Consider the following 18,566-nt stretch of genomic DNA (forward strand, 5'->3'; position numbering starts at 1 on the left):
ACACTAATCCATCTGCTAAAGGCCTCTCTGGCGGAGAGGAGCGTCGCCACTGTTAGGCAGAGAAAAGTGATGAGGCTTTGCTTTAAGGTTGTATGTGCACTGCCTATTAGCATGTGTAGAGAGTACTGAGCACTGATGTATTAATTTTATCTCTGGGGTAATGCACTGCCTTTACAAAAGCTGAATTTTCACACCAGTATTTTCTCAATATCATAAAAATTAATGCTGAAATGACTCTAACCTTTCTGCATTTAAATCACAAAAAGCTTGGTCCTTGCCACTTCAAAGCTTTTTGGTTTGTCTAAATGCAGATTGCTTAAAATAAATCATGTTTCATCAGCAAATTTCGAATGTGTATTTAATGTGCCACGCATAGGAATATTTTAATTTCTTCCTTAAACCTTCCTTCATGCTCTTGAAAAGGCAGTGAAAATCACTTTAATGTCTATACTTGTTCTGTTACAAAGTGTCACATGAGTTTTCAGGTAGCTCTTAACTTTTTTGCTAATGAAAGTGGTAATTTCTAAAATGTTGATGTTCTTACCCTTTAAACAATCAGCTTCTTTCCAGTTTGTCCAACAAATATAGAAAGCAATACCTGCTTAACTTTTATATGACACTTTTGATGCACTAAGTATAATTATGCATGGAAGGCGCTTCAGCACCAGTTTACTAACCAAAATGTAGAATTGTGAATATTGAACAGCTCGCCTCCCACTTTGATTTTTTAATGCCTGTTTCCCTCCTTAACAGGTGGTGAGGTAGTAAAAATAGCCCAGCTGGCTTCTATAGCAGGAGCACAAGGCAGGATTGCTCAGCCAGAGACCCCAGTGACTCTGCAGTTCCAAGGGAACAAGTTCACCTTGTCACACAGCCAGCTCCGCCAGCTCACTGCAGGGCAGCCCCTGCAGCTACAAGGTACTTACTTCAACAAATGAAATTTTCCATTATTCACAATGCTCATGTTTTTATATGGGCACCATGTTCCTTGTTGCTGGAGATTTTTCCATCCCCAGTGCTTCTATTGTCCTGCTCTTCCTATTTTCTGTGAGCCAAGGTAGCTCTGGTTTGAAAAATAGATGCCTATCAGATGAAAGACGTGGTTGTTTCTTTTTCTGTATTGTATTTGAAAAATGTTATTTCCTTTGTTTCCACACCCAAGCAGTGCTGCTAAAGTAAGGTGAGGCATTATTTGATAAAAACTCCCTGCTGAGCAGAAGCAGAAAAACTGAGAACATTCTTGGTTTGTTCTGAAATTGTGTAAATAATCCTTCAAGATTGGCATTCTTCTGAATTTTTTGCCCTTGTCTGAATGCTCTACCTGCACTATGTTTTGTTCTCAAATCTCCCTTGCTGGTGATGTGTATTGCCAAATTTAGGAGAACTGGCATATCTTCATTCTCTGTGGCCAACTAAATAGAGGGAATGTTAAATGAAGACTTTCTGTTTGATTGGATTTTGTCCAAATTCTATATAAATACCTAGATTAGAATGATACCCCTATGACACAAAACTCCTCTTCAGCTATGAGTACTTGGGTGTTTCCCTCCTTTTTGGCAGATTGGTGTAATGAGCATGTCTGGTAAAATTTGAAACAGTAATTATCAGCTTGTAACACTAATAGATTTTGCTAGAGAACACAAATTCTTTTCCACCCTAATGTGTGTTAAAATCCTCCCTTGCAGGAAGTGTCCTTCAGATTGTGTCAGCCCCTGGGCAGCAGTACCTGAGGCCTCAGGGCCCTGTGGTCATGCAGACAGTTTCCCAAGCAGGAACTGTGCAGAATGCCCTGAATGCTTTAGGAAACCAGCACCAGGCAGGTGGCCCAGCTTCCACTGCAGTCACACAGCAAGGTGGGTTCTCCAGCCTGAAGAAATGTCTCTGTCTAAATATTTAATTGTTTAAATCACATTCATATATAACTCTAAATTGTTGCAGATCATAATTCTCTAAGCTGAGCTCAGAAATGGGTAAACTATGAGGCAAATCCTTCCAGTTTGTATTTGGTGTGTGCTGGAGTTTAAAGAAAATTTTAGGAGAGCAAACTTAGAAGAGTGTATAACTTAATTATAGATTTTTTTTTACCCATTTTGCCTTTGGTCAAATTTTTTTTGGGGAAAAAAATTTGAAATACTTTGCTAATTTTTGCAAGGAAAAATCAAAGGCGATAATTTTTTATACTGGCAGAGAATGTCCAGTGGTTGTCTCCATTTTTCCACATTGATTTTGCTTTTGTGTAAATTCTTTCACTTTTCTAGCTGATCAAGGTACAGTTTTCCATTTCCCTCTGCAAATGTTGCTTAGGTATTTGGTGCCTTGCTGTAAATGTGATCAGTTCCTTGCTTAAAAACACAACCAAGATGTTGACAGAAATAATGGAGAAATTAATGCATTTACAACAAAACAGCAGATTATTAAATGAAGATAACACTGGGAGTTCATTCTCTGAAAATGGCCATCTGCTGTAATTTTCTTGGGATATAAAAAACCATTTTTTCAAAATGGTGTGATGCTCTTACAGTGTAGTTAAATGTCTGGGTAAACATCTGCTAATAGTTGAAATCACAAGAATGCTACTGAGATTCCATCATATGTTTTCACCAATTTGTAGATACACTCAAATGTGTTTTCTGAAAAATCTTAGACGATTTGCTCAAGAAAAGTTAAAATAATCTTTTTCTGAATTAGAACATTTTCTATTTTCTGTTGTGTTCATATTAACATTTTCTGAATGTCAATGTGTATTGCACTGTGCATGACATTTTGAATAAAGTACAAATGGAGCAGAGCACTTTGCTTTGTACAAAGCAAAATAAAATTCCATTGATCTATCTTGGATTTTTGTGGGAACAGTTCATGTGAATATCTGTCAGAGATCTCATGTATAACAAAGTACAAATTTGCAATATTCAATGGACATTTAGATTAAAAATTTGTCTGCAGCAATGATGTGTTACAGCTATGAAATGTCTACTTATTGAAAATAATAAAGAGACCAATTTTCAGACGAATAAATATATAAACACAAGGTTTATCCTCAGTTTGTATTCCAGGTAGAGCTGCAGTTAGTAACTTGCCATCTGGTGACATGGGAGCAGTGTTAAAACCAGCACCTTTGCATGGACAGTCACAGGTACTCAATTTTTATTTTCTTGTGGAAACACCACTTTTCAGAATCAATAGTAAGTCTTTGTAATAGTTGAAAGCTGTAATTTGCAGAGCTGGAATTAATTAGGGACTTTGATGATTATAGAGTAGATAAATATCCCAACTTCTGTCCACATTTCAGGTTGAGATCTGACATATTTGTAATCCATAGATAAAATAATCTGGTGTATAAAGGTAGCTGACAGCTTTCTTGTGCTGTGATAGACAGGTTCTTGTAACTGTAATGGACTTATAATTATGTAGTAATGCATAAATAAAGAAATCATGTGGGTTTTTTGTGTTTTGAACACAACTGGGCAAATTTTTATAGATTTCTAATCTTAACAAGATTTTGGATAAGATACTCAAGCAACTTACCAAGTGCAGGGAAACATCAAGAATATATCAAAAGCTATGAAAATACACCTTTAAAAAGCAAGAAGATACTAAACTAAGGTAGAATTGACTCTTTAATAGGAACTGAATTCAGCTGTAGTCTTCAGATTTTATCTGAAATTTATACCTTTAATAATTGCTCTAAGTAGTAATTCTGCTTTAGGATCTGTACTCTGATCCTGATAGTTCCTAAAGAAACTCAAATAGATTCTAAAGAACCTCAAATGCCTCATGTATTATTACTGTGGGGAGCAGCAGATGTGGTTTTCATTCCCCTTCTCTTGGCCAAGGAGACGTTTGAGGAGAAGAACCGGCTCTTGAAGGAGCGCCTGGACCGGATCTTCTCGGGCAACGAGCGCCGCTGCTCGCGGGCGCCGGTGTACGGCCGGGACGTGCTGAGGGCTTGCTCCCTGGCTGGGGACACCAAGGCCTCCCAGCTGCCTTCCAGTCAGGCCAACAGCTGGAGGTGGGCTGGCTTTGTCAACTGCTGCCTTTCCTCAAGTGCCTGCGGAGGCCCAAGTAACCCCTTGAGGGAAATGATCCTGGGGTTGGTTCAGCAACAGGAATCTCTAAAGGATCTTGTTGACAGGTAATGTGTGACCCTGCCTGACAAACCTCTACACATCTAGTTGTTTCTAAAACACTTCTCAACAAGGCTTAAAACCTTGTTTCTGTTGATGAGCTTATTTGGTTTAGACTGGTTTATTTAGCAGTAGATGATGTGCAGCACGGAAGCAAAAATATGTCACTTCCTGTTTCCTTTGGATCTTTATAAATGTTTTCAGTGCCTCTTGCCTAATTTCAATCCCAAGTTCAGCTCACTTAGACTTTTATTCTTATGCTTTTGGATTTATTTGAATAGGTACCACTTAGACCCAACTAACAAGAGTTAAGACCCAGATATGCAGGCAGAAGTGGGTTTAGCCAAGCCTGACTTTCATTGCTGTGCCTGTGATTATTGATGATCATTTTGTGTGTTGCCTTGTTTTGATGTTTTTCACAGGGCTCTCTTCGTGTTGCCAGCTGCAGTTGCTGCTCCCCCATGTTTCTATGTAGCAAATCCTCCCCCTTCATACAGTCACAGACTGAAACTCCTTAAGCACAGCCTGAGGCAGAAGGCAGCTCCACACTTGCATCAGTTGCAGCAGCTGACAACTCCTCACTTGCTGCAGTTCCCTGACCTCCGGCTGGTGCAGTATGACTCAGGTAAGGGACATTTGCTGACAAGATTTCAGTCATTTCCTCTATCACTTGCATGGAATTTCTCTATAAAACCATTATTGGTTTTTCTGTTTGAATTATAGGAAAATTAGAAGCTCTTGCTGTGTTGCTTCAGAAGTTGAAATCTGAAGGGCGCCGTGTGCTGATTTTGTCACAGATGATTCTGATGCTGGACATACTGGAATTGTTCCTGAATTTCCATTTCCTCACCTTTGTGAGGATTGATGAATATGCCAACCAGGAGCAACGGCAGGTAAGTGTGCCCTGCCAGCTGCCTACTGGTACAGCAATAAGTGCTGCTCAGGCTTTTATACACTACGGCAGAGAAAAGAAATTTACCTCATTTTGTATTCAATTTGAAATACTTGACTTGTTTTTATCCCTTTTTTAAATTAGGCTGTAGTGAATTTGGTTTGGTATTTTATTTTGGTGTTTATTTAGTCCTTGTTTTTATTCTGTTTATGTAGGAGCTGATGAAGATTTTCAACAGAGACAAGCGCATTTTCTGTGCCATCCTCTCCTCTCACAGCCGTTCCACAGGAGTCAATCTTGTCGAGGCAGACACTGTTGTGTTCTATGACAATGATCTGAACCCAGTGATGGATGCAAAAGCTCAGGAGTGGTGTGACAGAATTGGGAGATGTAAAGATATCCATATATACAGGTGATGACAGTCAACATCTGCTCTTTTACATGTTTTAATGTGAGGTTACTTCAGAGGGTGCTGCCCTGGATGATCTGAAATAAAGTGGAAACAGTGCTGAAAACCACTTCCCTTCAATAAAAAAACGGCAGAGTATTCTATGAAAAAGTGAGGGGGGGGTTTAACACCAAATGTAGTAAATTAATCATGCCTGCATGAGTTTTGTGTGTTAGTCTACATGGAATTTTTGAAGAGATCCTTTTCATTATTGATTTTCTTTTTTTTTAAATTACATAAATTATTAAAAGGAAACTCTAAAGTAAAGGTGGTAGTGTGTTTTTTTCAGGGCCTGCAACATAATTAAAAAAACTCCTAGATATTACCACATTTTAAACATTTAGTGGTATTCTCTAAGGACAGTTTGTCTTTTTGTTTCTGAAAGCTGGTTTGGAAATGACTTACCAGATTTCTATTGTTTTTTCCATTTTTTTAGGCTTGTCAGTGGTAATTCTGTGGAGGAGAAACTTTTGAAAAATGGCACAAAAGACTTGATCAGAGAAGTGGCTGCTCAGGGAAATGACTATTCAATGGCCTTTTTAACACAGGTAAGTTAATATTCAGAATGCATTGAAACACCCATGTTGCAGTGTTTATTAAATTCAAGCAGCTGTGTTGGAGTGTTTAATAGCAGTTTAGTAGAAATCTGTCTGGGCTAGAATTAATAAGGAGGCATATTGGATTTCATGATTGCTTGAACTCTCAGTGTTGGGGCCACATTCTTTCAAATATTGTCCATCTGTTTTGTTCTGTTATTTGCATAGTGATGCACAGACATCACCCATGACTTAATATATTGTGGTTTCTTCACCCTCCTGCAAAATTTTGCAGAGTTTGTAAGGGTGAAGGTCTCAAAAAATGTGAAATAAGTTTAATAAATGTGGATATTTAGAGAGCTAGGCTCTGAATTGCTGCTCTGAAAATAGATGAGACAGTGACTGCGCTGGTGAAGCCCGGCTATCCTGGCTGGCACTCCTGATATAGAAAAGAAATAGCATGTTCCCAAAAACTGAATGTATTTCTCATTTTTCTTTCTATTTACCAAGCAAACTATTCAGGAATTGTTTGAGGTTCATTCTCCTATGGAGGATTCTGGATTTAGAGTGAAAGCAGAGGAATTTGTAGTACTTTCTCAAGAGCCGTCTCCAGCAGAAAATATTTCACCTAAAGTTGCAAGACCATTCATAGAGGTAATGATCAACACACACATTAAAAATACAGCTGTGCAACACTAGTATTAAACAGCTCACTAATCCCATTTTATTTGGGTAAATTCTGTCAGTCTCTTTTTCTTGTAGTTTTATGCTCTGTTGTCATTTGCCTTGTGACAAAACTTCCAAAAACCCAAAGCTGAGTTTTATAATTTCTGGGACTGTTTCTCTTGCTGCAGCAGAGACTTAGTCCAGAAATTTGTGTTGCATTTCAGTGACTCCTTATGGAGTTCCTTTCCATATTTTTGAAGTCTTAATTATTTTTAAAATCTATCTCTCTGAAAGGCCCTCAACAGCATTGAACGAGAAGATGAGGAGTCAAATGATCATATACAAGAAACAGGATCTGAGTCAAGCATTGAACCTTTAATCTCAGAGCTCTGTGAGACAAAATACAATGAAGAGCCCTCACAGCTGCAGGAGTTAGTTGCTGTTGTGGATCAGGTACCGTGACTTCCCTTGAATGTAATGTTTAGTTCAAATGTTTCAATTTCTTTGCAGTCTGACCTTAAAGCAACTTTGTTGTTTCTCCCATTAAATGGAAGGGAGATCTCCCACTGCTTTAGAGTGTTAAGATGAGTTTGAAGGAGAGCTTTGATATTTCATGTAATGTTTCTTTTATTATCCTCAAAGTAACATTTTGTCCCTTTGATACTTCCCTCAGCTGACTCCAATTGAGAAGTACGCTTTGAATTATCTGGAGCTCTTCCACGGTTCAGTTGATGACAATGAGCCACGGTTGAGTGAGGTAAAACAAATCTTTCTTTGCCATGTTATTCTGCCACAGAACAACATTTATTATATTTTCAATATGAAATGGAAGTTTCTCCAATGATGTGGAATATATTGTAGGCACTTCTGTGATCTTTTCTTGCTATACCTTATGAACAGCGTAATGGCTTACAGAGACCTCATTATTTTGGGATTCTGTGGTTTAAGCAGGTGTCAGTTCTTAATTTCTTTTTTATAAAATGGGAATTGCTTTCAGCCAGGCTCAGCAAATATTTGTTGTACTCCATTGATAGCAGGAGAAAAAATTTCATTAGTTTTAGTGAGTCTGTGTTCTGGTTGTCTTCATTGTTTAACTGAAATTCTTTGATTGCTTTATATTGATGGTTTTAAAACCCTCCACAAAGACCAATAAATATCTTCTAAATGGCTGGGAAAGTATTTGTTAAGAAATGGCTGTAAGATTCCTATATCTGAAAATGTCAGAGTTCAAGGCATTTATCCATAGAATTACAAATTGATGATTTCTAATCTGGTGTTTTGCTGTATAAAGTTTCTAAGCAGTCTGACTTGAATCTAGATGGAACTGAAAACTGCAAAGAAAGCCTGGGAAGTCCAGCATATGAAGGAATTAAAGGAAAGAGAGCAAAAAATGCTTTGGGAGGATGAAGAGGAACTTCTCACCTACACTCGGGAGGATGCGTACAACAAAGTAATTGCTGATTAGTCTTGTTTTTTCGAAATAGTTATTTCTTAACAGTTAGTCTGAGAATACCTTTACCCTTCAGGTTTCAGTTAGATCATTTGAATTATGTTCTCTTTTTGTTGTGTAGGAATATGTCTATGAAGGTCCAGATGGACAAACTGAAATTATGCCAGTAAGTAAAAGTAACACAAGGCAGCCTAACCAGGCTTTTTATTTTATGAAACAATAAGGTCAGTGGAGAGTTAACATTGCAGTAATTACAGACTTTATTCTGTGCAGCTCTGGACTCCTCCTACTCCACCTCAGGATGACAATGATATCTACATAGATTCTGTTATGTGCCTGATGTATGATACCACCCCTATTCCAGAGTCAAAATTGCCTCCAGTTTATGTCAGGAAGGAGCGTAAACGACACAAAACAGATCCCTCTGGTGAGTGCATGCTCAAAACTGTTCTGGGATTTATTGCTGAAAGTTCAAAAAATCAGTGGGGTTTTCGTGCCTCCTGTATGTTCAGAATGCATTGAAACACCCATGTTTCTATGTTTAATAAATTCAAGCATCTGTGTTGGAGTCTGGTCCTGTAAAGATCAAATCTGCATGTTTGAAGGGATGAAAATTCTTGCCCCACCATGGCCTTGAAGCAGTGGAATCACTGAAAGGCCCAGTTCTTATGGTGTGTCTTCTCTTTAGACATAAAGATATTCTTTAAAGGACAGTTTTAGACAGCAGATATTCTACTTTGTGAGCTAGGACAGGGCTGGTCTTACTTTATAACAGGCTCTGTTTAGTTCCTGGCAGTGCTTTTCAGAGGCAGTGGGGAGTACTCTGTACATGTATGAGCATTTTGCAGCTGTAGGCAGAGGAATCAAAGGCTGACAGTATCTGCCAATAATGCTTTATGTTTTGTCTTAGCAGCAGGTAGAAAGAAGAAGCAACGTCATGGGGAGACAGTTATCCCACCTCGTTCGCTCTTTGATCGAGCGACTCCAGGAATGTTGAAAATGCGCCGGGAGGGCAAAGAGCAAAAGAAGAACATCTTGTTGAAACAACAGACACAGTTTGCAAAGCCTTTGCCAACTCTTGTCAAACCAGCTACTGAGGCTGGACAGGATAATCCAGAGTGGTTGATCAGTGAAGACTGGGCACTTCTGCAGGTCAGATGATACCTGCAACTTCTGCTGTCATTACGTTTTTATTTCTGCGCTTTATCTCTTCAAGGTTATTTCTAATTCTTAGTGGCAATTTGCTGTCATAACTTGGAACAGCTTGCCTGTCATTTGTGCTCCTCTAAGGAGAAATTAAAGGCTAAAGTACAAAATGTATGATTAAGCTCTATTGTTGTTTTAGAAGCCACTTACTATTATTCAGATTAGTTGTGCTGGCTGGACCCTGGATAATGCAGCTAAGGTTCTTCCCACCTTTGAGGAGGGAGCAGCATTTGAAGAGCAACTCCCTGTTGTGGTATTTTCAGAGACCCCTGTCGAAGGGAGGAATGATCAATCTGACTCCATGTTCTTAGAAGGCTAATTTATTATTTTATGTTACTATATTATATAAAAGAATACTATACTGAACTGTCCTAAAGAATAGAGAAAGGATACAGACAGAAGGCTAAAAGATAATAAAGAAAAACTCGTGACTCCTTCCAGAGTCCCGACACAACCTGACTGTGATTGTTCATTAAGTCAAACCAATTCACAGATTGGATAAACAATCTCCAGCCACATTCCAAAGCAGCAAAACATAGGAGAAGCAAACGAGATGATCTTGTTTTCCTTTTTCTCTGAGGCTTCTCAGCTTCCCAGGAGAAGAATCCTGGGCAAAGACTTTTAAGAAAATATGATGGTGACACCCTTTCCCTCTCATACCAACCTCCAACTGTTTCCCTGCACATCAGTCAGCATTAAGGCACCTTTTGCCTGTTTATTCTCTGTGACTGTAGCTGAGCACAAAGCCTTAGCCCTGAGCTGTCCCACTGTGGTAACAGTGTGTGGGCACACGTAGATAAGCGAAGGTTTGGAAGATGGCAATGATTTGTCACTTGATGCATTTGTGCCTTTCTGTGTTGCAGGCAGTGAAGCAGCTGCTGGAGCTTCCTTTAAACCTTGCTGTTGTGTCACCAGCACACACTCCCAACTGGGACCTGGTCAGTGATGTTGTTAACTCCTGCAGCAGAGTCTATCGCTCGCCCAAGCAGTGCCGCAACCGCTACGAGAATGTCATAATCCCGAGGGAGGAAGGAAAGGTGAGCTCACCTGCAGTGATGTCTTTTTTTTACCTTAAGTTGTAGAGTTTTTTTTCCTTAACTCCATAAACACTTGTTTTTTGTTAAACGTTTCAACAGTGTAAATAAATAACTTTTAAAAGATCTTTTTTAAATTATTCTCATCAGGATTTCCACTTATTTTATGTGATTTCTTTGAAAAGAAAAAGCACCTGAACAAAATCTTCCACAAAAGATCATCTAACTTTCCTTCTTATTTTACAGCTAATGTACGAAGCTAATCCTAAAAAGAAGACAAAAAGTATTTATAAGGTGTGCATTGGTATTCTTTCAAAATCAAATCTAGACACTGTGGTATTTAGCAGCAATGGAGGTGGGCAGATAATTCATTGAGATCCATGTTGAGTGTTACTTGAGTTCTGAAACATCAATTAAAATTCCAAATTTATTTTTCCTTTCTTTGTTGATACAGTGGATTGACACCAGACTTCAGCTTTTGGATTTGATAGATAAATTTTAGATCATGCAAGAAGTTTGTGATTTCACTTAAACTGTAGTTGGCATTTTTCCACCATGTATCTTATCCTGATGGTATTTAAGATCTGTAAGAATGAACTTCATGCTAGAGTCTAAGTGGATTACAAATACATAGTGAATTTGATGCCTGAAACACGTTTTAGTAAATGAGGATGCTAGGACGCTACAGAAACAAAAACAAATTCCATGACTGTGAACACCTTCTTCCAAACCACACAGCAATTTAGTGACAGAGTTGGGTGGAGAATCCAGAACTTCTGGCTGTAGTCCCATTCTCTGACTGCTAAGGAGGTTTGTCCCTGACTGGCAGTTTCTGCTTAGGAGAAGCCAAATGTTAGGCTGGCATGGTGTGTGGATGTTAACCTAGCTTTGTTGGGAGAGCAGTGCAGTGATGGTTTTGTTTTATTACCTTACGTGTGCGCTATGCATAACTATAAACTAATGGGCTCTTGGTTTGGGTAATGAATTAAACTTGCAAAATCTAAACTAAAGCAAAGATTCTTTCTCAAATTAGAGTTTGCCATTTTGTATGTCCCCAAGTGCTGATGCCAGTGTGACCGTGAGAACTGCTCCTTATTTTGCTCTTTCTTTATACATTTCCCATAGAGTTTTGTGTGACAGTAAGTTATCAGTGACACGAGGCAGGAACCAGTCTGTGATAGATTTGTTGGAGAGTGTTTTTAAGTAATCTACGAGCGCGCCTTGTGTTTAAACATAGACAAAATGCCCTGTTGGGTGAGTTTGCAATTGAAAGTTGGTTTGTTTTCTTTTTTTTAGACTAAAAACAGTCGCCCACTTCGTACCAATCAGATCTATGCTCAAGATGAGGGTGCAACCCACACACAGCTTTATACTAATCATTTTGAGATGATGAAAATGATTGCAGGGAAAAGAAGTCCACCTATCAAACCTCTGTAAGTTTACCTGGGATTATTTGATCTCCTGTCACCACAGATCTCCTGGAAACTGTGTTTTGAATGGCTCTCAAAACCCAGAGTTATTCTGCACTTTGTTTCTCTGTTCTTGATCTCTCTCTGTGTGTTCTGTGTTATTGAAAACACTTCTGTGTGTTTGGGTCTCACTGCAGGAATTTGCTCTTTGTCATTAAGAGCAGAACTGCATTCAGAACTGCTCTCATTTTTGATCTACTTTATATCTATCCATTTGCCAAAATTGTAGACAATTTGCTGTCTATGCTGTTTATTAGTACATTCTTTCCTATGTATCTTCCTGCAGTTTTTATTTATTTAGTATTTACTCTGAGTCTTTCTTAAGTGTCTGTCTGGACACAGGCTCCAGTACTGGCTGGAATATCATGGAAACTTCACCAAAAGTGCAGTGTTACATGCTAAAATACATGAAATGAAATATTGTTCTTAAAGTTTTTCTGTCCAGTAATACAGTTTTTCTCCATTTCAGACTTGGCATGAATCCTTTCCAGAAGAATCCAAAGCATGCATCGGTGCTTGCTGAAAGGTGAGCACCCCCTATCTTGAAGGAGTTATAAATTGCATAAAAATGCTCTTTTTTCTTTCTTTTTTTAAGGTTTCAGATATTTCTAAATATTGTGTATTTTGTCTAATTGTTGTTTCTAGTGGAATCAACTATGATAAGCCCCTCCCTCCGATTCAAGTCGCGTCCCTCCGAGCAGAACGCATTGCCAAAGAGAAAAAGGTATGGTCCCATCTCTGTGCACAAATGGCTGCAGTAATTAAAAAATCAGCAGCAGATGAGGTACAAGCAAAGCTACCTCCTGGGAGAAGTTTGGCACTAAAGTGGATGTTATGAGCAGCTGCACACTGTTCATGTACAGGGGTTTAAATAACCAAGGCCCAAGTTGGGACCTTTCCTTGTGCCTCTTGTCACTCTCAGACCCCTTAAACAATGAGGAGCATATTTTTGCAAAAGATGCTAAAACATTTAAAAATGTTATTTAATTCTTGACCATTCTGTAGCCTCCTTTCTTTTATTATTCAGAAAGAACTACTTGTCCTTGCTTGGGGATGATAAGTTGCTTGTTGTGCTGTGCTCTAAGCCACAAAACCATGAGTACACCTTGTAGTTTGAAATGAGTCACGTTGTGTAACTTGGACTTGAAAAGTGAGGGCAGCTTTGTGAGCTGTCTCTGGCTGGAATTAAAGGAGTTTTGTGGATAGAAATAAAGGTATTTTGTCTTGTTGTTTTGTTTTGTTTAAAAAAACCCACATCTTGCTTGTTCCATGCTTGATGACTGAAGGTGCCCCTTTCCTTGCAGGCGCTGGCAGAGCAGCAGAGGGCCCAGCAGCAGACGGGCCCCCAGCCCCAGCAGCCCCAGGCGGGCCAGCAGCCCCCCCAGCAGCCCCCCGTGCAGCAGGCCCAGCCACAGGCACAGGCACAAGCACAGGTAGTTCAGCAGCCACAGGCAGTGGTGCAGACTGCAGTCACTACTGTGGCCAACACAGCAGTATTGGTAAGAAAGGGAGAGCTCGGTGCCTCTGATGTCGTAACTTCAGTTCTTCTGTGTGTGCTGTATTTGTGTCGTGTTTTCTCTGGGAAGAGAATTTTAGGTCAGTATAGTGAGATCAAAGATATTTTTTCTTGTTTGTTTTCCCTGTTTATTCTGGGTGTCTTCTGGTTTCTTGATTTATCAAGACTATTTGTATTGTTGTAGCAACAGATCTTGGCATTCTGAGGTGGAAAAACACCATGCAAAGATGGTTTTTCCTTTTTCACTTTAGACTTTTATTTAATGAGGTCTGAGTGAATAGATGCTCATGGTCAACGAGATGTATTTGTACAGAGAGCTTGCAGAATACAGAGAATAAAAGAGAATGTAGCTGTAAGAATGATTGTTAGAGCTTAAAATCCAAAGATTCATTAACCTTTGCAAGTCAAGTGAAATGATGCATCCTGCAGGAAATACCATGATGCTTTTACTGCAAATTTGTGCAAAGTTTTCATGTCTTCCCTAAATCTAGGGTCTGAATGAGTCTGATGACTGGTCTGTGGCTTTTGTATTTAGAACGAGTCCAGTTTGCATAGTAATATGTGGAGGCTGTGGTGGATTTATTTTGCTCATTGAAGAGCAGGAGTAGCACAGCTTTTGCAGAAAGACACAGAGGATGTGTTCTGACCCACAAGCATTGCTGTGTGTGAAGTGCTCAGTGATGTTCCTGTGTGAGTGGTTGTCCAAGGTATTGCCCCCTTCTTTTGGGGGGGCATCCTTAACAGGGATGTCCAGTGACCAGGGTTTACCACACACATGGCTGGTCTACAGCTGCTCATTGTGAGGCAGAATCCTGATTTATGTATGCGTTAGTTGCTGTGATCTGTAAAGTCAATGAACAACTGCAAAAATCTCTCTGTGTTCCATTGAATTTTTGTTATTTTGTCACTTCTGGAATACAGCACTGTGTTAAGCAGTGCTCAGTTTTCTTTTATTGTTTTTCTGAAATGTTACCTTAATTGTTTTCTAATTAGGCAGGCACCATCAAAACAGCAGTGACGGGGACGAGCATCCAGACTGGTAAGGAGACTTTATAACCGGGCATAGGAGGTGATGGACATTGGGATTTTCACTCTCAGAATCTCACATTTAATCCTGGCTTGCTTTCAGCTACAGTGAGTGGAAATGTGATTGTGAACACTGTTGCTGGGGTCCCTGCTGCCACCTTCCAGCCCATCAATAAACGTCTGGCCTCACCTGTTATACCTGGGACCCTGACTGTGAGTAGATCCTGTCACTGGCTGTGTCCCTGGACACACTGGGTTCCAAGTTTTATCAGCATTGCTTTAACTTCCCATGTTTCCAGAATTTCTGCTTCTTGCAAATGTCATGTGCATCTTGGGGTTCTTTATCAAACCTCTCTCTTACCAAAACATCAGAACACTGGAATGGTTTATAAGAAAAAATGCTTAATACTGTTAAAAATAATTTATAGGCAAGTACTGCTAAAAGCAATGTATTATGTCATTAACATTTTCAGCCTGTAATTGTTTTGTGCTTTATTAATTATAATCTTTATTATTATGTTAATGGTTTAAGACTATGGAAGATAAAGCAAAATATTGAAAGATACTAAAATCAAATGTCTGTAATGAGGTGAAGGGTTTGGTGATCAGCCTGTTGGAAAAAGATTTAACCACATGCTGATTTTAAGATTCATCCAAACAGATGTGTTAGACAGATTTGGAGCTTTTGTTTTCAAAATTGCCTGGAAGGTTATTCCATTGCAGAAGGGGGATGTGAGGCTGGGAGGGGAGCAGTAAAGGCTGTGTTCCCTTGCAGACCTCGGGAGGCACGGCCACTGCCCAGGTGGTTCACAGCCAGCCCCGCGCGGCCGCGGCGCCCGCAGCCTCCACCGAGCTGGTGACCATCGCCTCCACGCAGGGCGTGCGCGCCGTCACCTCGGTGACAGCCTCAGCCGTGGTCACCACCAACCTCACCCCTGTGCAGACCCAGACAAGGTCCTTGGTCACCCAGGTGACACCAGGTAAGGATCCTGTATAGCGGATATAATGATCCCTTATAGTGGATAGTTTTGCCTCCCACGAGGGGGAGAGAATGATGCGTCTGACTCCTCCTTATCAGAAGGCTAATTAATGACTTTATTGTACTATATTATTCTATATTACATTACATCTAAACTGAATCTGCCCAGCACTCAGCTGCACTCCACTCCACAACATCTCGTGACTGTGAGCCTACAGTCCCAACACACACACCTGACAGGCCAAGGAAACAAAACACCATCACTTTGGGTAAACAGTCTCCATATTGCATTCTACTTTGGCGCAACACAGGTGCAGCAAATGAGATGAGAACTGTCTTGATCATTCTCTGAACCTCAGAGAAACACAGAAATATTCATGGGAAGAATTGTGCCTTGCTTTTCTCTGTGAAGAGAAATGTGGCAGCAGTCCTGTGTTCAGGGACTTTTTCCAGTAGTGCACAAAGGCTCCCAGAATCCCTGTAGATCCAACCCCAAAGCCCCACAATATTGGAAGTCTGGGACACAATTAAACAGGGCTGTGATTTTTAACTTGCTTTATTGTTGGTGCTCAGATGACATTTATCTCCAGTATTTCTAGATAAAGTATGGCAATAGAGAGCTTGGCCCCTAGGCGTTGCAATTGAAAAATATTATTAACAATCTAGCAGTAAAATATTAGAATTGACTGTCTTGACTAAAATCCATTGTGAAGAAAGGCCCTTCTATTTTATGATGTACTCTGCTTTTACATCATGCTCATGATAATGTGTTCTTACATGTAGTAAATCCACAAAGTGTGCTGGAGCAGAACAATAAGCATTTAACAGCTTGACTTCTCAGGTGAAATTCATGAGTGAAACTGATTGTTGAAAAGTATTTGTCATAACACTGTGTTTTCTCTTTATTCACAGCTACACCAACAGTCCAGCTGTCAGGCAAAACCATCACCCCTGCTCACTTCCAGCTGCTGAGGCAACAGCAGCAGCAGGCTGCTCAGGTGCAGGTCCCACAGATCCAGGCTCAGGCACAAGCCCAGTCTCCAGCTCAAATAAAAACTGTAGGGAAGCTGTCACAGGTGAGGAACCACTCATGAAGTAATGTAGCACATTTCTCTCATTACTGTAAGCTTCCTTAGCAGTGTGTGTTGGGTTCTGTTTTCTTGGGCTACAGTGAGATGTATTTCCCTCTTAAATTTCATCCTACTAAAATTTCATGCAGGCAGTGAGTCTGACAGCACTTTCAATAGTAGAGTAGGGCAGGATGGAAAGCACTTACTGCTGCTCACTGGAAGCCATTGTATAAAAGAGTTGCATTTTAGATACTTGATCTTAGCTCTAGTCTGGTACAGAATGTTTCTCCTTTTAAGCTTTGGATTCATCTCCATTTTTCTCCTGTGATGTAAACTATTGGAAATGATGGAAGTGTTTGAATTTTGCAGGAGCAGCTGCTCAAGTTACAGAAGCAGAAGCTGCAGCTCCCCCAGCAGCAGGCAGCCCAGCAGACCCAGCAAGGGGCACAGCAGCAAACAGCACAAGTGCAAGTGCAGCAGCAGCAGCAAACCCAGCAGCTCACTGCTGTGACAGCCCCTCGTCCTGGCGCTGTCCTCACGGGCACCACAGTCACCAACCTGCAAGTGGCACGCCTGGTGAGTTGCCTTTCACTTGGCAAAAACTGTCCCAAACATCTCACTCTTGGCTGTTTAAATGAGCTGGGCACTGCTCATTCACCCACAAGTGCCCTTTGCATTGCTCTGGCACTGCAGAAGGAACAGATGTACCATAAGTACCTTTACATTGTATTTATTTACCCATTGATACCATTTCTGAATTGTGTCACTGTACAAGAGCCATTACATTTAGAAACATTTACAGCTATCACTTTATAATCACCTGTTATGTGCAGCAAATCTTTCTGTGCTGGTACAATAATCTTCATTCCTTACTGCTTAGACTCGTGTTCCTGCTTCCCAGCTCCAAGCACAAGGACAGATCCAGGCCCAGACTCCACAAGCAGCCCAGGTTGCTCTGGCAAAGCCTCCAGTGGTGTCTGTCCCAGCTGCTGTTGTGTCATCTGCAGGAGTCACCACACTCCCTGTGACTGTGGCAGGCATTAGTGTTGCCATTGGGCAGCCACAGAAAGCAGCAGGTATGTGAATGCAAGTTGGAAATAGGAAGAATTGTATTTCAATTAAAATCAGTGGGTTTTTAGTGCTCAAAGCTGTGCAGATGTATAAGTCTGTTAAAGCAGAATCTGTGTGTGCAGACTGTGATTACTGGTACAAAGCAATAAACTGAAGACTCTTAAGTTCTAATTATTTCTGTAATTTTCAGGAGGCCAGACAGTAGTTGCACAGCCACTGCATGTCCAGCAGCTGCTGAAACTCAAGCACCACCAAGCAGCACAGCAGCAGAAAGCCATCCAGCCCCAGGTTGCACAGGGACAAGCTACTGTGCAGCAAAAGGTACCACTGTCTGTTCTCTATTAACTTGTGCAGTGGTTCTGGATGACCAGGACATTCCTAGAGAGTCAGTCAGGATTTCTAGGGGTGAATCTTAGGTATATCTAGAGAGAACAGGTTCTCAGGTGCTTCATTTTTTTTCTGTAAAGTGATTGACTGGTAGTTTTTAGTAAGTGTATTGTTGTGTATAAGAGAGAAATTTTTCATTAAATACTTTAATTCTGAATACTTGTGTAAATGTATGAAGGCTTTCATCTAATGCTCATTTTTAAATGGCTTTTTTTTCAATAATTAAATATTATTAATCTTTTTTCCCCACATAGCTGTTCTTTAAAACACACTTACCTTTTGTAGCCATTGATGTCTTTTTTTCTCTTGTGCAGATAAATGCTCAGCAGGTCACGGTCCAGACCCAGCAGCAGACTTCACAGCAGCAAAAAGTAACTTATGCTACACAGCCTGCCATTAAAACCCAGTTCTTAACAACTCCAATTTCCCAAACCCAGAAACCAGGTGGAACCCAGCAAGTGCAGGCCCAGATTCAGGTACAGGTAACACAGGTTTACACCTTTAAACTGTACTGGGACTGGAGAATTGTAAAGACAACAGGTGAGGTAGAATTCAGCACCCAATCATTTTAATTCTAGTCACATGTTCATTTAAATTGACTTTTTAATAAAATTCACTGGTGCTGCATATGTGGCCTTACAGCAAGTCAGAGCAACTGTGAGCTGCAAGTTTGTCTTTCTTCTTTGAAATAA

The 18,566-nt window shown here is 40.2% G+C and overlaps 1 protein-coding gene across 33 annotated transcripts in view; it reads left to right on the plus strand.

Moving 5' to 3' along the window:
- The window catches only part of EP400 (E1A binding protein p400), a 56,564-nt gene that overhangs the window by 34,213 nt on the left and 3,785 nt on the right, over positions 1-18,566 (plus strand). For 21 of the 33 annotated variants that reach the window (XM_074554379.1, XM_074554398.1, XM_074554374.1 and 18 more), the window contains 29 exons: positions 754-918; positions 1,686-1,853; positions 3,042-3,133; positions 3,834-4,132; positions 4,547-4,749; positions 4,848-5,017; positions 5,232-5,428; positions 5,901-6,012; positions 6,511-6,654; positions 6,961-7,119; positions 7,340-7,423; positions 7,985-8,116; positions 8,238-8,282; positions 8,390-8,543; positions 9,027-9,268; positions 10,186-10,359; positions 10,603-10,650; positions 11,653-11,789; positions 12,295-12,351; positions 12,471-12,549; positions 13,130-13,324; positions 14,335-14,380; positions 14,471-14,580; positions 15,143-15,347; positions 16,259-16,422; positions 16,786-16,992; positions 17,297-17,492; positions 17,678-17,808; positions 18,189-18,356. In XM_074554379.1, the coding sequence (XP_074410480.1) occupies positions 754-918; positions 1,686-1,853; positions 3,042-3,133; positions 3,834-4,132; positions 4,547-4,749; positions 4,848-5,017; positions 5,232-5,428; positions 5,901-6,012; positions 6,511-6,654; positions 6,961-7,119; positions 7,340-7,423; positions 7,985-8,116; positions 8,238-8,282; positions 8,390-8,543; positions 9,027-9,268; positions 10,186-10,359; positions 10,603-10,650; positions 11,653-11,789; positions 12,295-12,351; positions 12,471-12,549; positions 13,130-13,324; positions 14,335-14,380; positions 14,471-14,580; positions 15,143-15,347; positions 16,259-16,422; positions 16,786-16,992; positions 17,297-17,492; positions 17,678-17,808; positions 18,189-18,356 (4,283 nt within the window). The remainder of the gene's footprint in view (positions 1-753; positions 919-1,685; positions 1,854-3,041; positions 3,134-3,833; positions 4,133-4,546; positions 4,750-4,847; positions 5,018-5,231; positions 5,429-5,900; positions 6,013-6,510; positions 6,655-6,960; positions 7,120-7,339; positions 7,424-7,984; positions 8,117-8,237; positions 8,283-8,389; positions 8,544-9,026; positions 9,269-10,185; positions 10,360-10,602; positions 10,651-11,652; positions 11,790-12,294; positions 12,352-12,470; positions 12,550-13,129; positions 13,325-14,334; positions 14,381-14,470; positions 14,581-15,142; positions 15,348-16,258; positions 16,423-16,785; positions 16,993-17,296; positions 17,493-17,677; positions 17,809-18,188; positions 18,357-18,566) is intronic. The other 12 variants (XM_074554405.1, XM_074554403.1, XM_074554404.1 and 9 more) reach the window with 10 other exon arrangements.

This window comes from Zonotrichia albicollis, chromosome 18 (assembly GCF_047830755.1).
Source record: "Zonotrichia albicollis isolate bZonAlb1 chromosome 18, bZonAlb1.hap1, whole genome shotgun sequence".
Lineage (NCBI taxonomy): Eukaryota > Metazoa > Chordata > Aves > Passeriformes > Passerellidae > Zonotrichia > Zonotrichia albicollis.